This window comes from Aedes aegypti, chromosome 1, assembly GCF_002204515.2.
Source record: "Aedes aegypti strain LVP_AGWG chromosome 1, AaegL5.0 Primary Assembly, whole genome shotgun sequence".
Classification (NCBI taxonomy): Eukaryota; Metazoa; Arthropoda; class Insecta; order Diptera; family Culicidae; genus Aedes; species Aedes aegypti.
This window is the reverse complement of record NC_035107.1, coordinates 65,341,928-65,363,566: the sequence shown is the minus strand read 5'-3', so window position 1 is coordinate 65,363,566 and position 21,639 is coordinate 65,341,928. Positions and strand designations below refer to the sequence as shown.

Here is a 21,639-nt window from a genome sequence, read left to right as displayed (position 1 = left end):
CTTCTGCTGGAAGCTTCTCCAGCTTCTGCTTGAAGCTTCTCGAGCTTCTGCTGGAAGCTTCTCGAGCTTCTGCTGGAAGCTTCTCGAGCTTCTGCTGGAAGCTTCTCGAACTTCTGCTGGAAGCTTCCCGAGCTTCTGCTGGAAGCTTTCCGAGCTTCTGCTGGAAGCTTCTCGAGCTTCTGCTGGAAGCTTCTCGAGCTTTTGTTGGAAGCTTCTCGAGCTTCTGCTGGATGCTTCTCGAACTTCTGCTGGAAGCTTCCCGAGCTTCTGCTGGAAGCTTTCCGAGCTTCTGCTGGAAGCTTCTCGAGCTTCTGCTGGAAGCTTCTCAAGCTTCTGCTGGAAGCTTCTCCAGCTTCTGCTTGAAGCTTCTCGAGCTTCTGCTGGAAGCTTCTCGAGCTTCTGCTGGAAGCTTCTCGAGCTTCTGCTGGAAGCTTCTCGAACTTCTGCTGGAAGCTTCCCGAGCTTCTGCTGGAAGCTTTCCGAGCTTCTGCTGGAAGCTTCTCGAGCTTCTGCTGGAAGCTTCTCGAGCTTCTGTTGGAAGCTTCTCGAGCTTCTGCTGGATGCTTCTCGAACTTCTGCTGGAAGCTTCCCGAGCTTCTGCTGGAAGCTTTCCGAGCTTCTGCTGGAAACTTTTCGAGCTTCTGCTGGAAGCTTCTCGAGCTTCTGCTGGAAGCTTCTCGAGCTTCTGCTGGAAGCTTCTCAAGCTTCTGCTGGAAGCTTCTCCAGCTTCTGCTTGAAGCTTCTCGAGCTTCTGCTGGAAGCTTCTCGAGCTTCTGCTGGAAGCTTCTCGAACTTCTGCTGGAAGCTTCCCGAGCTTCTGCTGGAAGCTTTCCGAGCTTCTGCTGGAAGCTTCTCGAGCTTCTGCTGGAAGCTTCTCGAGCTTCTGCTGGAAGCTTCCCGAGCTTCTGCTGGAAGCTTCCCGAGCTTCTGCTGGAAGCTTCCCGAGCTTCAGGTGGAAGTCGTAAGCTTCCAAAGCATCAGTCGGAAGCATCCAAAGCTTCTGTCGGAAGAATCCAAAGCTTCTGCTGGATGCTTATAAAGCTTCTGTTAGAAGCTTCCAAAGCTTCTTTAGGAAGCTTCCAAAGCTTCTCTCAGAAGCTTCCAAAGCTTCTCTCAGAAGCTTCCAAAGCTTCTCTCAGAAGCTGCCAAAGCTTCTCTCAGAAGCTGCCAAAGCTTCTCTCAGAAACTTCCAAAGCTTCTCTCAGAAGCTTTCAAAACTTTTCTCAGAAGCTTCCAAAGCTTCTCTCAGAAGCTTCCAAAGCTTCTCTCAGAAACTTCCAAAGCTTCTCTCAGAAGCTTCCAAAGCTTTTCTTAGAAGCTTCCATAGCTTCTCTCAGAAGCTTCCAAAGCTTCTCTCAGAAGCTTCCAAAGCTTCTCTCAGAAGCTTCCAAAGCTTCTCTCAGAAACTTCCAAAGCTTCTCTCAGAAGCTTCCAAAGCTTTTCTCAGAAGCTTCCATAGCTTCTCTCAGAAGCTTCCAAAGCTTCTCTCAGAAGCTTCCAAAGCTTCTCTCAGAAGCTTCCAAAGCTTCTCTCAGAAGCTTCCAAAGCTTCTCTCAGAAGCTTCCAAAGCTTCTCTCAGAAGCTTCCAAAGCTTCTCTCAGAAGCTTCCAAAGCTTCTCTCAGAAGCTTCCAAAGCTTCTCTCAGAAGCTTCCAAAGCTTCTCTCAGAAGCTTCTAAAGCTTCTCTCATAAGTTTCAAAGCTTCTCTCAGAAGCTTCAAAAGCTTCCAAAGCTTCTCTCAGAAGCTTCCAAAGCTGCCAAAGCTTCTCTCAGAAGCTTCCAAAGCTTCGCTCAGAAACTTCAAAAGCTTTTCTCAGAAGCTTTCAAAGCGTATCTCAGAAGCTTTCAAAGCTTCTCTCAGAAGCTTCCAAAGCTTCTCTCAGAAGCTTGAAAAACTTCTCTCAGAAACTTCCAAAGCATCTCTCAGACGCTTTCAAAGCTTCTCTCAGAAGCTTCCAAAGCTTCTCTCAGAAGTTTCGAAGCTTACCTCAGAAGCTTCAAAAGCTTCCAAAGCTTCTCTCAGAAGCTTCCAAAGCTTCCAATGCTTCTCTCAGAAGCTTTCAAAGCTCCTCTCAGAAGTTTCCAAAGCATTCCTCAGAAGCTTCCAAAGTTTCTCTCAGAAACTTCCAAAGCTTCTCTCAGAAGCTTCCAAATCTTCTCTCAGAAGCATCCAAAGCTTCTCTCAGAAGCTTCCAAAGCTTCTCTCAGAAGCTTCCAAAGCTTCTCTCAGAAGCTTCCAAAATTTCTCTCAGAAGCATCCAAAGATTCTCTCAGAAGCTTCCAAAGCTTCTCTCAGAAGCTTCCAAAGCTTCTCCCAGAAGCTTCCAAAGCTTCTCTCAGAAGCTTCCAAAATTTCTCTCAGAAGCTTTCAAAGCTTCTCTCATAAGCTTACAAAGCTTCTCTCATAAGCTTCCAGAGCTTCTCTCTGAAGCTTCCAAAGCTCCTCTCACAAGCTTCCATTTTAACATTTCAACATTTTCTCTCAAAAGCTTCCAGAGCTTCACTCAGAAGCTTCCGAAGCTTCTCTTGGAAGCTTGAAAAACTTCTCTTAGGAGCTTAAAAATTTCTCTCAGAAGCTTCCAAAGCTTCTCTCAGAAGCTTCCAAAGCTGCTCTCTGAAGCTTCCAGAGCTTCTCTCAGAAGCATCCAAAGCTACTCTCAGAAGCATCCAAAGATTCTCTCAGAAGCTTCCAAAGCTGCTCTCTGAAGCTTCCAAAGCTTCTCTCAGAAGCTTCCAAAGCTTCTCTCAGAAGCATCCAAAGCTACTCTCAGAAGCATCCAAAGATTCTCTCAGAAGCTTCCAAAGCTTCTCTCAGAAGCTTCTAAAGCTTCTCTCATAAGTTTCAAAGCTTCTCTCAGAAGCTTCAAAAGCTTCCAAAGCTTCTCTCAGAAGCTTCCAAAGCTGCCAAAGCTTCTCTCAGAAGCTTCCAAAGCTTCGCTCAGAAACTTCAAAAGCTTTTCTCAGAAGCTTTCAAAGCGTATCTCAGAAGCTTTCAAAGCTTCTCTCAGAAGCTTCCAAAGCTTCTCTCAGAAGCTTGAAAAACTTCTCTCAGAAACTTCCAAAGCATCTCTCAGACGCTTTCAAAGCTTCTCTCAGAAGCTTCCAAAGCTTCTCTCAGAAGCATCCAAAGCTACTCTCAGAAGCATCGAAAGATTCTCTCAGAAGCTTCCAAAGCTGCTCTCTGAAGCTTCCAAAGCTTCTCTCAGAAGCTTCCAAAGCTTCTCTCAGAAGCATCCAAAGATTCTCTCAGAAGCTTCCAAAGCTTCTCTCAGAAGCTTCCAATGCTTCTCTCAGAAGCTTTCAAAGCTCCTCTCAGAAGTTTCCAAAGCATTCCTCAGAAGCTTCCAAAGTTTCTCTCAGAAACTTCCAAAGCTTCTCTCAGAAGCTTCCAAATCTTCTCTCAGAAGCATCCAAAGCTTCTCTCAGAAGCTTCCAAAGCTTCTCTCAGAAGCTTCCAAAATTTCTCTCAGAAGCATCCAAAGATTCTCTCAGAAGCTTCCAAAGCTTCTCTCAGAAGCTTCCAAAGCTTCTCCCAGAAGCTTCCAAAGCTTCTCTCAGAAGCTTCCAAAATTTCTCTCAGAAGCTTTCAAAGCTTCTCTCATAAGCTTACAAAGCTTCTCTCATAAGCTTCCAGAGCTTCTCTCTGAAGCTTCCAAAGCTCCTCTCACAAGCTTCCATTTTAACATTTCAACATTTTCTCTCAAAAGCTTCCAGAGCTTCACTCAGAAGCTTCCGAAGCTTCTCTTAGAAGCTTGAAAAACTTCTCTTAGGAGCTTAAAAATTTCTCTCAGAAGCTTCCAAAGCTTCTCTCAGAAGCTTCCAAAGCTGCTCTCTGAAGCTTCCAGAGCTTCTCTCAGAAGCATCCAAAGCTACTCTCAGAAGCATCCAAAGATTCTCTCAGAAGCTTCCAAAGCTTCTCTCAGAAGCATCCAAAGATTCTCTCAGAAGCTTCCAAAGCTGCTCTCTGAAGCTTCCAAAGCTTCTCTCAGAAGCTTCCAAAGCTTCTCTCAGAAGCATCCAAAGCTACTCTCAGAAGCATCCAAATATTCTCTCAGAAGCTTCCAAAGCTTCTCTCAGAAGCATCCAAAGCTACTTTCAGAAGCATCCAAAGCTACTCTCAGAAGCATCCAAAGATTCTCTCAGAAGCTTCCAAAGCTGCTCTCTGAAGCTTCCAAAGCTTCTCTCAGAAGCTTCCAAAGCTTCTCTCAGAAGCATCCAAAGCTACTCTCAGAAGCATCCAAAGATTCTCTCAGAAGCTTCCAAAGCTTCTCTCAGAAGCTTCCAAAGCTTCTCCCAGAAGCTTCCAAAGCTTCTCTCAGAAGCTTCCAAAATTTCTCTCAGAAGCTTTCAAAGCTTCTCTCATAAGCTTACAAAGCTTCTCTCATAAGCTTCCAGAGCTTCTCTCTGTAGCTTCCAAAGCTCCTCTCAGAAGCTTCCATTTTAACATTTCAACATTTTCTCTCGAAAGCTTCCAGAGCTTCACTCAGAAGCTTCCGAAGCTTCTCTTAGAAGCTTGAAAAACTTCTCTTAGGAGCTTAAAAATTTCTCTCAGAAGCTTCCAAAGCTTCTCTCAGAAGCTTCCAAAGCTGCTCTCTGAAGCTTCCAAAGCTTCTCTCAGAAGCATCCAAAGCTACTCTCAGAAGCATCCAAAGATTCTCTCAGAAGCTTCCAAAGCTTCTCTCAGAAGCATCCAAAGCCTCTCTCAGAAGCATCCAAAGATTCTCTCAGAAGCTTCCAAAGCTGCTCTCAGAAGCTTCCAAAGCTGCTCTCTGAAGCTTCCAAAGCTTCTCTCAGAAGCTTCCAAAGCTTCTCTCAGAAGCATCCAAAATTTCTCTCAGAAGCATCCAAAGATTCTCTCAGAAGCTTCCAAAGCTTCTCTCAGAAGCTTCCAAAGCTTCTCCCAGAAGCTTCCAAAGCTTCTCTCAGAAGCTTCCAAAATTTCTCTCAGAAGCTTTCAAAGCTTCTCTCATAAGCTTACAAAGCTTCTCTCATAAGCTTCCAGAGCTTCTCTCTGTAGCTTCCAAAGCTCCTCTCAGAAGCTTCCATTTTAACATTTCAACATTTTCTCTCGAAAGCTTCCAGAGCTTCACTCAGAAGCTTCCGAAGCTTCTCTTAGAAGCTTGAAAAACTTCTCTTAGGAGCTTAAAAATTTCTCTCAGAAGCTTCCAAAGCTGCTCTCTGAAGCTTCCAAAGCTTCTCTCAGAAGCATCCAAAGCTACTCTCAGAAGCATCCAAAGATTCTCTCAGAAGCTTCCAAAGCTTCTCTCAGAAGCATCCAAAGCCTCTCTCAGAAGCATCCAAAGATTCTCTCAGAAGCTTCCAAAGCTGCTCTCTGAAGCTTCCAAAGCTTCTCTCAGAAGCTTCCAAAGCTTCTCTCAGAAGCATCCAAAATTTCTCTCAGAAGCATCCAAAGATTCTCTCAGAAGCTTCCAAAGCTTCTCTCAGAAGCTTCCAAAGCTTCTCCCAGAAGCTTCCAAAGCTTCTCTCAGAAGCTTCCAAAATTTCTCTCAGAAGCTTTCAAAGCTTCTCTCATAAGCTTACAAAGCTTCTCTCATAAGCTTCCAGAGCTTCTCTCTGTAGCTTCCAAAGCTCCTCTCAGAAGCTTCCATTTTAACATTTCAACATTTTCTCTCGAAAGCTTCCAGAGCTTCACTCAGAAGCTTCCGAAGCTTCTCTTAGAAGCTTGAAAAACTTCTCTTAGGAGCTTAAAAATTTCTCTCAGAAGCTTCCAAAGCTTCTCTCAGAAGCTTCCAAAGCTGCTCTCTGAAGCTTCCAAAGCTTCTCTCAGAAGCATCCAAAGCTACTCTCAGAAGCATCCAAAGATTCTCTCAGAAGCTTCCAAAGCTGCTCTCTGAAGCTTCCAAAGCTTCTCTCAGAAGCTTCCAAAGCTTCTCTCAGAAGCATCCAAAATTTCTCTCAGAAGCATCCAAAGATTCTCTCAGAAGCTTCCAAAGCTTCTCTCAGAAGCTTCCAAAGCTTCTCCCAGAAGCTTCCAAAGCTTCTCTCAGAAGCTTCCAAAATTTCTCTCAGAAGCTTTCAAAGCTTCTCTCATAAGCTTACAAAGCTTCTCTCATAAGCTTCCAGAGCTTCTCTCTGAAGCTTCCAAAGCTCCTCTCAGAAGCTTCCATTTTAACATTTCAACATTTTCTCTCGAAAGCTTCCAGAGCTTCACTCAGAAGCTTCCGAAGCTTCTCTTAGAAGCTTGAAAAACTTCTCTTAGGAGCTTAAAAATTTCTCTCAGAAGCTTCCAAAGCTTCTCTCAGAAGCTTCCAAAGCTGCTCTCTGAAGCTTCCAAAGCTTCTCTCAGAAGCATCCAAAGCTACTCTCAGAAGCATCCAAAGATTCTCTCAGAAGCTTCCAAAGCTTCTCTCAGAAGCATCCAAAGCCTCTCTCAGAAGCATCCAAAGATTCTCTCAGAAGCTTCCAAAGCTGCTCTCTGAAGCTTCCAAAGCTTCTCTCAGAAGCTTCCAAAGCTTCTCTCAGAAGCATCCAAAATTTCTCTCAGAAGCATCCAAAGATTCTCTCAGAAGCTTCCAAAGCTTCTCTCAGAAGCTTCCAAAGCTTCTCCCAGAAGCTTCCAAAGCTTCTCTCAGAAGCTTCCAAAATTTCTCTCAGAAGCTTTCAAAGCTTCTCTCATAAGCTTACAAAGCTTCTCTCATAAGCTTCCAGAGCTTCTCTCTGTAGCTTCCAAAGCTCCTCTCAGAAGCTTCCATTTTAACATTTCAACATTTTCTCTCGAAAGCTTCCAGAGCTTCACTCAGAAGCTTCCGAAGCTTCTCTTAGAAGCTTGAAAAACTTCTCTTAGGAGCTTAAAAATTTCTCTCAGAAGCTTCCAAAGCTTCTCTCAGAAGCTTCCAAAGCTGCTCTCTGAAGCTTCCAAAGCTTCTCTCAGAAGCATCCAAAGCTACTCTCAGAAGCATCCAAAGATTCTCTCAGAAGCTTCCAAAGCTGCTCTCTGAAGCTTCCAAAGCTTCTCTCAGAAGCTTCCAAAGCTTCTCTCAGAAGCATCCAAAATTTCTCTCAGAAGCATCCAAAGATTCTCTCAGAAGCTTCCAAAGCTTCTCTCAGAAGCTTCCAAAGCTTCTCCCAGAAGCTTCCAAAGCTTCTCTCAGAAGCTTCCAAAATTTCTCTCAGAAGCTTTCAAAGCTTCTCTCATAAGCTTACAAAGCTTCTCTCATAAGCTTCCAGAGCTTCTCTCTGAAGCTTCCAAAGCTCCTCTCAGAAGCTTCCATTTTAACATTTCAACATTTTCTCTCAAAAGCTTCCAGAGCTTCACTCAGAAGCTTCCGAAGCTTCTCTTAGAAGCTTGAAAAACTTCTCTTAGGAGCTTAAAAATTTCTCTCAGAAGCTTCCAGAGCTTCTCTCAGAAGCTTCCAAAGCTTCTCTCAGAAGCATCCAAAGCTACTCTCAGAAGCATCCAAATATTCTCTCAGAAGCTTCCAAAGCTTCTCTCAGAAGCATCCAAAGCTACTTTCAGAAGCATCCAAAGCTACTCTCAGAAGCATCCAAAGATTCTCTCAGAAGCTTCCAAAGCTTCTCTCAGAAGCATCCAAAGATTCTCTCAGAAGCTTCCAAAGCTGCTCTCTGAAGCTTCCAAAGCTTCTCTCAGAAGCTTCCAAAGCTTCTCTCAGAAGCATCCAAAGCTACTCTCAGAAGCATCCAAATATTCTCTCATAAGCTTCCAAAGCTTCTCTCAGAAGCATCCAAAGCTACTTTCAGAAGCATCCAAAGCTACTCTCAGAAGCATCCAAAGATTCTCTCAGAAGCTTCCAAAGCTTCTCTCAGAAGCATCCAAAGCTACTCTCAGAAGCATCCAAAGATTCTCTCAGAAGCTTCCAAAGCTGCTCTCTGAAGCTTCCAAAGCTTCTCTCAGAAGCTTCCAAAGCTTCTCTCAGAAGCATCCAAAGCTACTCTCAGAAGCTTCCAAAGCTGCTCTCTGAAGCTTCCAAAGCTTCTCTCAGAAGCTTCCAAAGCTTCTCTCAGAAGCATCCAAAGCTTCTCTCAGAAGCATCCAAATATTCTCTCAGAAGCTTCCAAAGCTTCTCTCAGAAGCATCCAAAGCTACTTTCAGAAGCATCCAAAGCTACTCTCAGAAGCATCCAAAGATTCTCTCAGAAGCTTCCAAAGCTTCTCTCAGAAGCATCCAAAGCTACTCTCAGAAGCATCCAAAGATTCTCTCAGAAGCTTCCAAAGCTGCTCTCTGAAGCTTCCAAAGCTTCTCTCAGAAGCTTCCAAAGCTTCTCTCAGAAGCTTCCAAAGCTTCTCCCAGAAGCTTCCAAAGCTTCTCTCAGAAGCTTCCAAAATTTCTCTCAGAAGCTTTCAAAGCTTCTCTCATAAGCTTACAAAGCTTCTCTCATAAGCTTCCAGAGCTTCTCTCTGTAGCTTCCAAAGCTCCTCTCAGAAGCTTCCATTTTAACATTTCAACATTTTCTCTCGAAAGCTTCCAGAGCTTCACTCAGAAGCTTCCGAAGCTTCTCTTAGAAGCTTGAAAAACTTCTCTTAGGAGCTTAAAAATTTCTCTCAGAAGCTTCCAAAGCTTCTCTCAGAAGCATCCAAAGATTCTCTCAGAAGCTTCCAAAGCTTCTCTCAGAAGCATCCAAAGCCTCTCTCAGAAGCATCCAAAGATTCTCTCAGAAGCTTCCAAAGCTGCTCTCTGAAGCTTCCAAAGCTTCTCTCAGAAGCTTCCAAAGCCTCTCTCAAGAGGCATCCAAAGCTACTCTCAGAAGCATCCAAAGATTCTCTCAGAAGCTTCCAAAGCTTCTCTCAGAAGCTTCCAAAGCTTCTCTCAGAAGCTTCCAAAGCTTCTCTCAGAAGCTTCCAAAATTTCTCTCAGAAGCATCCAAAGATTCTCTCAGAAGCTTCCAAAGCTGCTCTCTGAAGCATCCAAAGCTTCTCTCAGAAGCTTCCAAAGCTTCTCTCAGAAGCATCCAAAGCTACTCTCAGAAGCATCCAAAGATTCTCTCAGAAGCTTCCAAAGCTTCTCTCAGAAGCTTCCAAAGCTTCTCCCAGAAGCTTCCAAAGCTTCTCTCAGAAGCTTCCAAAATTTCTCTCAGAAGCTTTCAAAGCTTCTCTCATAAGCTTACAAAGCTTCTCTCATAAGCTTCCAGAGCTTCTCTCTGTAGCTTCCAAAGCTCCTCTCAGAAGCTTCCATTTTAACATTTCAACATTTTCTCTCGAAAGCTTCCAGAGCTTCACTCAGAAGCTTCCGAAGCTTCTCTTAGAAGCTTGAAAAACTTCTCTTAGGAGCTTAAAAATTTCTCTCAGAAGCTTCCAAAGCTTCTCTCAGAAGCTTCCAAAGCTGCTCTCTGAAGCTTCCAAAGCTTCTCTCAGAAGCATCCAAAGCTACTCTCAGAAGCATCCAAAGATTCTCTCAGAAGCTTCCAAAGCTGCTCTCTGAAGCTTCCAAAGCTTCTCTCAGAAGCTTCCAAAGCTTCTCTCAGAAGCATCCAAAGCTACTCTCAGAAGCATCCAAAGATTCTCTCAGAAGCTTCCAAAGCTTCTCTCAGAAGCTTCCAAAGCTTCTCTCAGAAGCTTCCAAAATTTCTCTCAGAAGCTTTCAAAGCTTCTCTCATAAGCTTACAAAGCTTTTCTCATAAGCTTCCAGAGCTTCTCTCTGAAGCTTCCAAAGCTCCTCTCAGAAGCTTCCATTTTAACATTTCAACATTTTCTCTCGAAAGCTTCCAGAGCTTCACTCAGAAGCTTCCGAAGCTTCTCTTAGAAGCTTGAAAAACTTCTCTTAGGAGCTTAAAAATTTCTCTCAGAAGCTTCCAAAGCTTCTCCCAGAAGCTTCCAAAGCTTCTCTCAGAAGCTTCCAAAATTTCTCTCAGAAGCTTTCAAAGCTTCTCTCATAAGCTTACAAAGCTTCTCTCATAAGCTTCCAGAGCTTCTCTCTGTAGCTTCCAAAGCTCCTCTCAGAAGCTTCCATTTTAACATTTCAACATTTTCTCTCGAAAGCTTCCAGAGCTTCACTCAGAAGCTTCCGAAGCTTCTCTTAGAAGCTTGAAAAACTTCTCTTAGGAGCTTAAAAATTTCTCTCAGAAGCTTCCAAAGCTTCTCTCAGAAGCATCCAAAGATTCTCTCAGAAGCTTCCAAAGCTTCTCTCAGAAGCATCCAAAGCCTCTCTCAGAAGCATCCAAAGATTCTCTCAGAAGCTTCCAAAGCTGCTCTCTGAAGCTTCCAAAGCTTCTCTCAGAAGCTTCCAAAGCCTCTCTCAAGAGGCATCCAAAGCTACTCTCAGAAGCATCCAAAGATTCTCTCAGAAGCTTCCAAAGCTTCTCTCAGAAGCTTCCAAAGCTTCTCTCAGAAGCTTCCAAAGCTTCTCTCAGAAGCTTCCAAAATTTCTCTCAGAAGCTTTCAAAGCTTCTCTCATAAGCTTACAAAGCTTCTCTCATAAGCTTCCAGAGCTTCTCTCTGTAGCTTCCAAAGCTCCTCTCAGAAGCTTCCATTTTAACATTTCAACATTTTCTCTCGAAAGCTTCCAGAGCTTCACTCAGAAGCTTCCGAAGCTTCTCTTAGAAGCTTGAAAAACTTCTCTTAGGAGCTTAAAAATTTCTCTCAGAAGCTTCCAAAGCTTCTCTCAGAAGCTTCCAAAGCTGCTCTCTGAAGCTTCCAAAGCTTCTCTCAGAAGCATCCAAAGCTACTCTCAGAAGCATCCAAAGATTCTCTCAGAAGCTTCCAAAGCTTCTCTCAGAAGCATCCAAAGCTACTCTCAGAAGCATCCAAAGATTCTCTCAGAAGCTTCCAAAGCTGCTCTCTGAAGCTTCCAAAGCTTCTCTCAGAAGCTTCCAAAGCTTCTCTCAGAAGCATCCAAAGCTACTCTCAGAAGCATCCAAAGATTCTCTCAGAAGCTTCCAAAGCTTCTCTCAGAAGCTTCCAAAGCTTCTCCCAGAAGCTTCCAAAGCTTCTCTCAGAAGCTTCCAAAATTTCTCTCAGAAGCTTTCAAAGCTTCTCTCATAAGCTTACAAAGCTTCTCTCATAAGCTTCCAGAGCTTCTCTCTGTAGCTTCCAAAGCTCCTCTCAGAAGCTTCCATTTTAACATTTCAACATTTTCTCTCGAAAGCTTCCAGAGCTTCACTCAGAAGCTTCCGAAGCTTCTCTTAGAAGCTTGAAAAACTTCTCTTAGGAGCTTAAAAATTTCTCTCAGAAGCTTCCAAAGCTTCTCTCAGAAGCTTCCAAAGCTGCTCTCTGAAGCTTCCAAAGCTTCTCTCAGAAGCATCCAAAGCTACTCTCAGAAGCATCCAAAGATTCTCTCAGAAGCTTCCAAAGCTGCTCTCTGAAGCTTCCAAAGCTTCTCTCAGAAGCTTCCAAAGCTTCTCTCAGAAGCATCCAAAGCTACTCTCAGAAGCATCCAAAGATTCTCTCAGAAGCTTCCAAAGCTTCTCTCAGAAGCTTCCAAAGCTTCTCTCAGAAGCTTCCAAAATTTCTCTCAGAAGCTTTCAAAGCTTCTCTCATAAGCTTACAAAGCTTTTCTCATAAGCTTCCAGAGCTTCTCTCTGAAGCTTCCAAAGCTCCTCTCAGAAGCTTCCATTTTAACATTTCAACATTTTCTCTCGAAAGCTTCCAGAGCTTCACTCAGAAGCTTCCGAAGCTTCTCTTAGAAGCTTGAAAAACTTCTCTTAGGAGCTTAAAAATTTCTCTCAGAAGCTTCCAAAGCTTCTCTCAGAAGCTTCCAAAGCTGCTCTCTGAAGCTTCCAAAGCTTCTCTCAGAAGCATCCAAAGCTACTCTCAGAAGCATCCAAAGATTCTCTCAGAAGCTTCCAAAGCTGCTCTCTGAAGCTTCCAAAGCTTCTCTCAGAAGCTTCCAAAGCTTCTCTCAGAAGCATCCAAAGCTACTCTCAGAAGCATCCAAAGATTCTCTCAGAAGCTTCCAAAGCTTCTCTCAGAAGCTTCCAAAGCTTCTCCCAGAAGCTTCCAAAGCTTCTCTCAGAAGCTTCCAAAATTTCTCTCAGAAGCTTTCAAAGCTTCTCTCATAAGCTTACAAAGCTTTTCTCATAAGCTTCCAGAGCTTCTCTCTGAAGCTTCCAAAGCTCCTCTCAGAAGCTTCCATTTTAACATTTCAACATTTTCTCTCAAAAGCTTCCAGAGCTTCACTCAGAAGCTTCCGAAGCTTCTCTTAGAAGCTTGAAAAACTTCTCTTAGGAGCTTAAAAATTTCTCTCAGAAGCTTCCAAAGCTTCTCTCGGAAGCATCCAAAGCTTCTCTCAGAAGCTTCCAAATCTTTCATCAGAAGCGTCCTAAATTGTTCTCAGATGCTTTCCTAAGTTTCTTAAGCTTTTGACGGAAGTTTGCATTACAAGCTTCTATAGCTTCTTCCAAAAGCTTTTGTCTGTGATTTGCAAAACTTTTGCTGGACCCACTAAACTAATCTGTTTTTCTCCTTCCAGACGTGGATTGCGGACCGCTACCACCCATCGAACACGGAGGCATCATCCTCTCCGAGCAACGCACCAGCTTCGACGTCAAAGCCACTTACACGTGCCACGAAAACTACACACTCATCGGCAACGAGAACCGAACCTGCGGGCTCGAGGGCTGGTCCGGAACGGATCCCAAATGTTTGGTCGACTGGTGTCCTGAACCGCCACCGATCCAGGGCGGCTCGATCAAAGTTTCTGGACGACGAGCTGGATCGACTGCTGTCTACGCTTGCGATTATGGGTTCGTGCTCATCGGAGAACCTGTCCTGTCGTGCGGCCTTGGAGGGAACTGGACCGGTAAAACGCCGGTTTGTCGATTCGTCGATTGCGGAATGCCTGCTCGACCGGATCGGGGCAACTTGTTGCTGGTCAACGACTCCACCACGGTTGGGTCCATGGTGCGGTACTTCTGCGACGACGACTACTGGCTAGTGGGACCCCAGGAGCTCTTCTGTACCAAAGATGGCAAATGGTCCGGGAATGCTCCTGCTTGTGAACGTAAGTCGCCTCTTATCTATCTCATAGAACTTCCAATTAATCGTCAATATTTTGCAGTGATCACCTGCGAAACGCCTCACGTGCCACCCGGATCCTACGTCGTCGGTTACGACTACAACATCCACTCGTCCATCCAGTACCACTGCGATCCGGGTCACATTCTACGCGGAGAGGACACCCTCACCTGTCTCGAATCCGGCCACTGGAGCGGGGAAGCTCCGGACTGCGAATACGTTGACTGCGGTCCGCTAACCCCAATTCCGTTTGGATCGCACCGGTATCTGCAGAACACGACCTACCTCGGATCGGAAGTCCTCTATTCGTGTGCCAACTCGCATCGGTTGAGCGGAAGCCCCAAGCGAATCTGCATGGAGACCGGTCTCTGGAGTGACGCTGCTCCACGCTGTGAGGAAATTCGCTGCCCGGAACCGACATTCGCCCCTCATAGCATTCTCAGCGTTACAGGGAACGACCGGATGTACGGAAGGACGCTCATCCGAACGTCGGATGTGGCGGCCAACAGCGTGCAGACGTACAAGATCGGCGCGTTGGCCAAGTACCGGTGCGAACGTGGATACAAGATCGTAGGCGAACCACTGATCACCTGCGAGGAAAATGGACTCTGGAGCGGAGAGATTCCGGAGTGTGTATGTAAGTATCACTGGTCGTTCCATCTTCTCTACAATTCAGTGAATTATATATTGATTCTCAGACGTTGACTGCCAAGCGCCACCATCGACCCGTAATGGAAAGGTCACTCTCGCAACAAATGCCACGTACTACGGAGCGGCGGCCCTGTACGAGTGCGACGCCAACTTCAAACTGGACGGAGTTTCGCGACGGCTGTGCATGGAGGACGGAAGCTGGAGTCACGAAACGCCTGCCTGCGTGGAGATCACCTGCGATGAACCAAATCTCAGCGATAACTTGGTGGTAGATCTAGGCAGCCGGAAGGTAGGAACGTCGGCCAAGTTCAGCTGCGCCAAGGGTAGGTATATGATCGGAAATGGAACGAGGACGTGCCAGAACACGGGCGTGTGGTCCGGACGGAATCCGGTGTGCAAATGTAAGTACGGTTGAAAGTTCTCGCCTGAATTCGGGGCTAATTTGGAGTTGTTTGCAGTGATCGACTGCGGACGGCCGGCGGACATCGAAAACGGAAGGGTGATCGTAGTCAACGATTCCACCGTGTACGGTGGGTCGGCTGAGTACCACTGCGTCCCGCACTACAACCGCATCGGACCGTACCTGAGGAAGTGCATGGATGACGGCAAATGGAGCGGCGAGGAGCCGCGTTGCGAATGTGAGTATTTTGGGGATGAATGTTTTACGATTTTGTTGGTCATGGGAGCAGAGTACTAAAGTGGGTCATCGCATAGCTGATATCTAGTCTGGAATGTAACGTAACAAACTGCAAACCGTGGAAAAGCTTGAATGGAATATTGTTCAACCCCTATTCGGACCATAAACGCATAAGTGTCACATGCTTTTCTTTCCATCGATTTAGCTATACAAAATTAGGAATCAAAAGTTTATAAATGTAATACTTATGATCAATGCCAACCATGTCAACATATCGCGTACCCCGTAGTTCCGAAACCTAAAAGACTATTTCAGCGGGCGAAGTGGAGTTCAAAATGCGACTTTATCCAATTTATCGGTTTCGGGCACACTCAATGGTTTTGGATATGACGGGGTTAGTGGTCTAATGGCTACCGCTTCTGCTTCATATGCAGAAGGTCATTGGTTCAATCCCAGGCCCGTCCCTTTCCTCGTACTTTGTAGATTTAATGATTTCTTCTGTAATTTTTCAAGTTTTGCACATAGTAATCTGTCAAGTATTCCACTAATTGCTTCTGTGGGAAATCACTTACCACCAGCAAGTGAGAACCACCCAGCATGCTGCTTTCTGCGTAGGATACGTCTGATGGTCCATTGATGAAAGAGGATGTGACGCAATGCTCCATACCAGGGCTGCCCAACGTACGGCCCGCGACTTCATTTTGAGCGGCCCGTGGAGGGTTCCAAGATTTATCACATATTTGGCCCATTGGCAGTTCTACTAGCTTAAAGTAATACCAAGCCTAACACGTTAAGTTTTCAATTTAATGTTATTTCAGCTATATTTACTGCCCATAAACGCATGTCAGTCCCATGTTTGCTGGATTTCCTATTCACATGGGACAATTATGCGTTTATGGGCAGTTTACATCACTGCAAAAAGATTACAGTTTCAAACATCATTACACTGAATCATAGGCTAATATTCGCACTGAATCCTGGAAACAGATTTTACCAATACCTGGACGTGATTCACATAGAATCTTTGACAGGATTAGAAAAATAGGCTGACTTCACAAAATATTAACCAGGATTCTTGTAGTATTCTGGACATGCCTTTCTCACAGAATCTACAAGAGAATTCCATAGACGTCTAGCCAGTATTTTGAACTAATTCAAAACTTAATTCTCTAAAATCCTCGGAAAACGCTATGAAAGGCTTTGACAGAATCTTAGGCGAATTTATAAAAGAATTTTGAGCCCTTTTATTTTGAAATACTGGGCAGTATTCTAAAAGATTTTAAGTAACAATTTCATAATGAATATTGGGCGTTATTCTGAAGGAATCATAGGCATTATTCTTGTAAAATTCTGAATGTTCTGATCAAGATTATTTGCAAAATCTCAAGACTAACACATTTATAAAATTCTACGTAGGATTTGGAATAACACTATAGGTTGGATTCTGCCGCAATTCTGAGTTTGATCTTGGAAATTATTCTCACAGGGTTCAACAATTCTGGGATAGATTTTTTTAAATATTCTGGGCTCGATTATACCATGATTTTGAAAAGACCTCACAATATCCAGCAGGATGCCTAGCAGCGATTATCTGATTTTTGAATTCTCTTATAGAAATTTGTTTCATTCAATGATTTTTGTCGGATTTCACGAACTTTATTTATTTATTGATTTTTGTCGGATTTCATTCGAATATTTGTGTACAGTCAACCCTCCATGAGTCGATATTCTATTACTCGATATCGACTCATGGAAACATACTAAAAACAGAAAATCATAATTACTATGATCAATGACAAACTAAAGACCTTCAAAGCAGGCTTTGTCCCAGTGGGGACGTAACGCCAGAAAAGAAGAAGAAGAAGATGTTCCTTGCAGTTGCCCAAAATTTTATGGCTCATAAGGTAATCTAGAATGCCGTGAAAAGTGACCGAAAGCAGTACTAGAAGTGGTACCCAATCTGAGCCCGAGTGGGACGGACCTGCTATGATGGTCCCTTCAAACAGCTTTCCAAAGAAAATCTGCTCCATGACTCAATATTTCCATGAGTCGATGGTCTTTTCAATATCGACTCATAGAGGTTTGACTGTATTTCAAATTGTTTTTTCAATAACATCTTCTAAATTCCGGTTAACACTTGTCTTGAGATATCATCAGGATATTTCATTTAAGCTTATTTCTGATAAATTCTTCTGAGATTCTGCCATTCTATTGGATCCCTTTCCTGGACAATTCCTCAGGATATTGCTTATGAATCCTAGAAAAAATTCCAAACGGTCATTCGCAGAAGCCTGGCAGAGTACCTTTTAGAGTTTATTTTGTTGAAGAGCTAGTCCGCTAAGACCACGCAGATCCTAGCGAGGCTAGCCCGTCCACATCCGATTGCAAATCATAAAGAAATACAATACAGTAGATGTTTCCTTCAACTAGCAACCTCAATCAGCAGCTGCAACTCTTTTTATGCATTCCAGGTTATTCCATATTTACAATTCAATCATCCTACACAAATATCATACCTCTCTTATCTAATCTTCTACACTTTTACCTACGACGACGCATGCTTCTCAACCGACGATTCTTCTACCTGAGGTGCGACACTACCTCTATTCCAATAGGTATATGAATAAAAAATTGAGAAAAATTCAGGGTCGCTTATTTTCCCGGAAAACTCAGTTGGAATTTTTTTGTTTTCCTCTGACACTACTTACTTTGAAAAATCATAACTCAAGAACGAAGCATCGTAGAAACAAAGTTTTTTATGAAAATGAAAGCAAATTTTCTCAGGAATAAAAAAAAATTAATGGAAACAGTTTTCCACAAAATTTTCCACCGTAGAGAAAATTTGTAAAGAAAAGCCGGAAAAACTATGTTCTAATTAGTGGAAAACTTTCAAAAATATATTTTTGAGAAGGCAATTTCATAAGCTTTAATAGCTGAAATTTTTAAAATGTACTTTTTTTTTCGTTTTTGAGTTATGGCCAATTTTGTGGAAAATGACCATATAAGCCTTTTCTTTGAAAACCCATATTTCAATCGAAGCATCGGAAAAACAAAGATTTTTTATCAAAGTTTTCCCAGCTTTTCTTTATGAATTTTCTCAACGGTGGAAAATTTTGTTGAAAACTTTTTCCAGTTAATATTTTTTTCTATTCCTTAGAAAATTTGCTTTCATTTTCATAAAAAAAAACTTTGTTTCTATGATGATTCGTTCCTGAGCTATGATTTTTCAAAGAAAAGGCTCAAAATTGCACATTTGCACATTTTTTACAAAATTAGCCATAACTCAAAAACGAAAAAAAATACCATTTCAAAAATTTCAGCGATTAAAGCTTATGAAATTATCTTCTCAAAAATATTTTTTTGAAAATTTTCCACAAGTTGGAGCATAGCTTTTCCGGCTTTTCTTTACGAATTTTCTCAACGGTGAAAAGTTTTGTGGAAAACTTTTTCCAGTTATTTTTTTTTATTCCTGAGAAAATTTGCTTTCATTTTCATACAAAAAAAATTTTTTTTCTATGATGCTTCGTTCTTGAGTTATGATTTTTCAAAGTAAGTAGTGTCAGGGGAAAACAAAAAAAATCCAACTGAGTTTTCCGGGAAAATGGGCGACCCTGAATTTTTCTCAATTTTTTTTATTCATACCGGGTACCCCCGTTGGTTTGACCACGTTTAATCTGAACACTTTTTAATCTGTACCCCGCTAATGTGCACATCGTTCAGATTCAAAATGGTTCAAACGTCATTTAGCTCATGGAACGGAGTAAAGTGAAATGGAACGCCGTAGAACGGAGCGTAGAATCAAAACAAAACCGTGAAAGAGGTAACCATAAACACGTTTCTAGGGTGACTAGATGTTCAAATTAAAAATGAACCCCGATGGTTTGCATGAGGTACCGTTCAAATTAACGGGGGTGCACGGTATATTGATGAGCCCTGCCTGTGGAAAAAATGTCGTGAAAATCTGAGACCTTTCGGCCCAAACCCGTACGGAAATTTAAAAAAAATCCCCACCAGCATCTGCTCTAGTAGTCTTGAATCTTCTACCAACTCACTCCAATCTTTCCAAAGATTCATTCATGAAATTTTTAAAGAACACGTTTAAAATTCTTGCAAAATACTAACAGTAACATGCTTAGAGGCTATATACACACTCAACCACGATTTGCTTGTTCGGTAATTTTTTATACTGGGTACGAATTGTAAATCACAAAAAATACCGAACTCTCAGCTTTTCGATTGAAAACTTCTGAGGTTCAGTAGGGTTTTGTTCTTCTTCGTCGTAAGAGCTACTATTCGTCGTATCAAACTTTAAATGTTCCACTACGGGGGATATTCAAACTTACCTACAACATAGATTCATTATCCAAGTGTAATTTTGTGAAAGCTATTATGGTTTGTACACTTGTACACCAAAAATGCAATAAAACTACTGTGTTTTGGTAAATAACTTCAGTTCAATCATCCACTTTGCACTTTTTCACCGAAATCGCATGGACGAACACGATTTGAGAGAAATGCTTAGCGATCGACTGAGCCACACCTTTTTCCAACACAAGTTTCTTCCCGCCCCCGTGGGTGACTTACTTCGCCGGGCACTTATTTTCACTATGGAAAACCTTCGTACTTCTTCACTGAAGGATTTCATTCCAATCACACGCCGTAAAACTTCAATTAATCACCAAATTTTACGAAATTTCCTCAACCGCCGCGTATAATTGAGAATGTAAACAAAGTTCAATCCGTCGTACTGAGAAAAAAAGCTTGTGTGCATCAATGTGTGCGCGACGCTCGACGTAAAAATACGATTCCTTTGATTGTGTTGTTTTCGCTGTACTGTGAGCAAATGCCATAATTGTACGGTCAAAAGGAATTGTGTTCAAATGTTCAGGCTGAATTGTGATGACGAACAATTAATTTTAAAGAAAATTAGTATATTCCATCATGCTGAAGGAATGGAGGGAGATGCCCGTAGATCTATATATTCTAGTAAATCATTTTATTATAGCGTTGATATGTTGTGTTTTAACCACTCAATACACACAGTGAGCCGTAAGTTGTGAGACGAAACTGGAAACTGATTGCGACGGAGTTGAAAACGATACGACGGATTGAGAATACGGTAAGATGCATTTTCTTTGCATTATTTCCAAAAAGAGATCAAGGTTTATCAAAATCTTATTGTACAATGCTAAAGCCGTTTTGAGAAAGAATTGTTTGGCATCGGTTTGTATCAGCATCATTAACTGCAATACTGGGAAAATTGCAGTTCTCACTGATCAATGCTTAATACGATGGATACTAGCACATCACCCTAATAATTTTTACTTTTTACTGAACTACGGTAGCTGTCAGCCCCAATTTTGCAACATTACCGAACAGGCCGAAGAATCAGTAGAAACAATAATTACCGACTATTCAGTAGTTGATGTTTTTTACTGACTTATCGTCAAAAGCAAATCAAAACAAACTGATGCGCATGCGGGAATGTGTCAAATGAGAATCTCCTGCTGTAGAATCATCCGGCGCATCAGGAGACGCGTCCACGGCAACCAAACATTTCCTGCACCGATTTTGCGCTTACTTTTTACTGACTAAGTCAGTAATTTCCATCAATCAAAACATGTTTTGGTTTACTGGGTTTTTTCGGTAATCGTATGGCTGTGTATGCCCATACTTTTACAAAGTCCATCAGAAGTCCATTCAAATGTCTATAAAATTTTCAAAAGAGTTCCTTAAAATTCCTTTTAATAATTTCTGAAGTTACATTTTATAGAAATCAAAAAAAATATATTGAGAAAATGCGAGGAATTTTCTTCTCTGTGTCATTAAAATGTCTATGTGTTACAATAAATAAATAAAGATAATTATATTGAGACTCGCGATGCGTCTCAACTCGCCGCATTTTGAAATTAGTTTTTTTAGTGTGGCGCTGCATTGTTACGATTTTTATGAACACAGCGCACTATTCACACATTAGCTGCAACGCACGGGGCCCGAGAAAACAATAATTATAAATAAATGTTGGTCTTAATTACATACACTCAGCGAACTGGACTATCGAAATTCATACATTTTGCCTTATAAAATATTGAACGATTATTGCAATGCGAACGCTTTATGTATCGTTTCAGTTCCATTCCTCATCAAGGCGTTGATAGGCGCGTGGTGTACGCACGGGCCTATCGATCGCGAGGTTCTTGGTTCGAATCCAGGTTGATGCGAAAACTATTTTTGTTTTCAAATTTTGGTTTCATAAGGCAAATTTATGGATTTCAACCCGATTTCTTGTGGCGAATTTTCATAAGGAGTTCCTATGTTTATCGATAGTCCATTTGCCTTAGTGTAATACATGTCACAATTCACATACACTGATATGAATTTTATTGTAGAAACTACTGAATCCATGGTAAAATTAAGAACTGCACCAACGATTTTCAACCGACTACATTAATCCGTTAACTCTACCAAAACATAGTCAACATCACTACACAAGAAAATTTCTTCTGTTGATTTAACCAGAGTTGTAGTATTTTTGACTAGAAACATTCCAGATTTGAGAAGTTTAGCATCATACTTTTGACCACACTGTGTTGTACGGTGGGTGTCACGGACTGAAATATTGTCGCACCGCCACCAAACCGGATCGCGCCAGTGTGACTCGCGACGCGCCTCAACTCGCGACATTTTGAAATCAGTTTTTTCGTGTGGCGCTGCATTCTAACGATTTCTATGAACACAGCGCACTATTCACATATTAGCTGCGACGCTCGGGGCCCGAGAAAATAATAATTAAAAAAAAATGTTGGTCTTGATTTCTACCGGATGCATAATACAATGCTTTGTGGTGGATGCTACTATGGACATAGTCAAATTTACTGCACTGCTCAGTAATTTTTACCAGATTATAGTAAACTTGACAGATTTTTGTAGTCAGTTGAAAATCGTTGGTGCAGTTCTTATTTCTACCATGGACACGGTAGATTATACAACAAAATTTGTTTGTAAATAACACATATTTACATTTGTAACGTTCCCTCCACCTTTTATTTAACAGTATGGAACGTCACTCTTTTTAAGAGCGCTACGGGTTGATGAGGTTTTGTATTGAATGTTTGGGCCTTAGCGCCATTAGCGCTCGTAAAAATCTGGATTTACGGTATTGAGTAAATCAAGCTTTCTACGAGCGCGACTGGCTGCCGCAAACGGGCTCGCTTTCTGGTAGGATTGAAACGATTTGACGTTTGGCTTGAGTCGTTTTATATGGACCAATGCACGAGTTCACGGATTTGACGTTTGAGCGGTGCCAAATTCATTGGCTTCCTTGGTCACATAAATAACACGGCACTGCTCAAACGTCAAATAGCGAACTCGTGCATTGGTCCATTGAGCGGACCCAAGCCTAACGTCATATCGACTGATCTTGAA

At 42.5% G+C, this 21,639-nt stretch overlaps 1 protein-coding gene across 1 annotated transcript in view; it reads left to right on the top strand.

Moving 5' to 3' along the window:
• LOC5571233 (sushi, von Willebrand factor type A, EGF and pentraxin domain-containing protein 1) overlaps positions 1 to 21,639 on the top strand; it is a 244,514-nt gene that overhangs the window by 216,529 nt on the left and 6,346 nt on the right. Inside the window, exons 6-9 of the mRNA XM_021838456.1 lie at positions 12,382 to 12,912; positions 12,970 to 13,563; positions 13,625 to 13,978; positions 14,036 to 14,215. Coding sequence (XP_021694148.1) covers positions 12,382 to 12,912; positions 12,970 to 13,563; positions 13,625 to 13,978; positions 14,036 to 14,215 — 1,659 coding nt within the window. The remainder of the gene's footprint in view (positions 1 to 12,381; positions 12,913 to 12,969; positions 13,564 to 13,624; positions 13,979 to 14,035; positions 14,216 to 21,639) is intronic.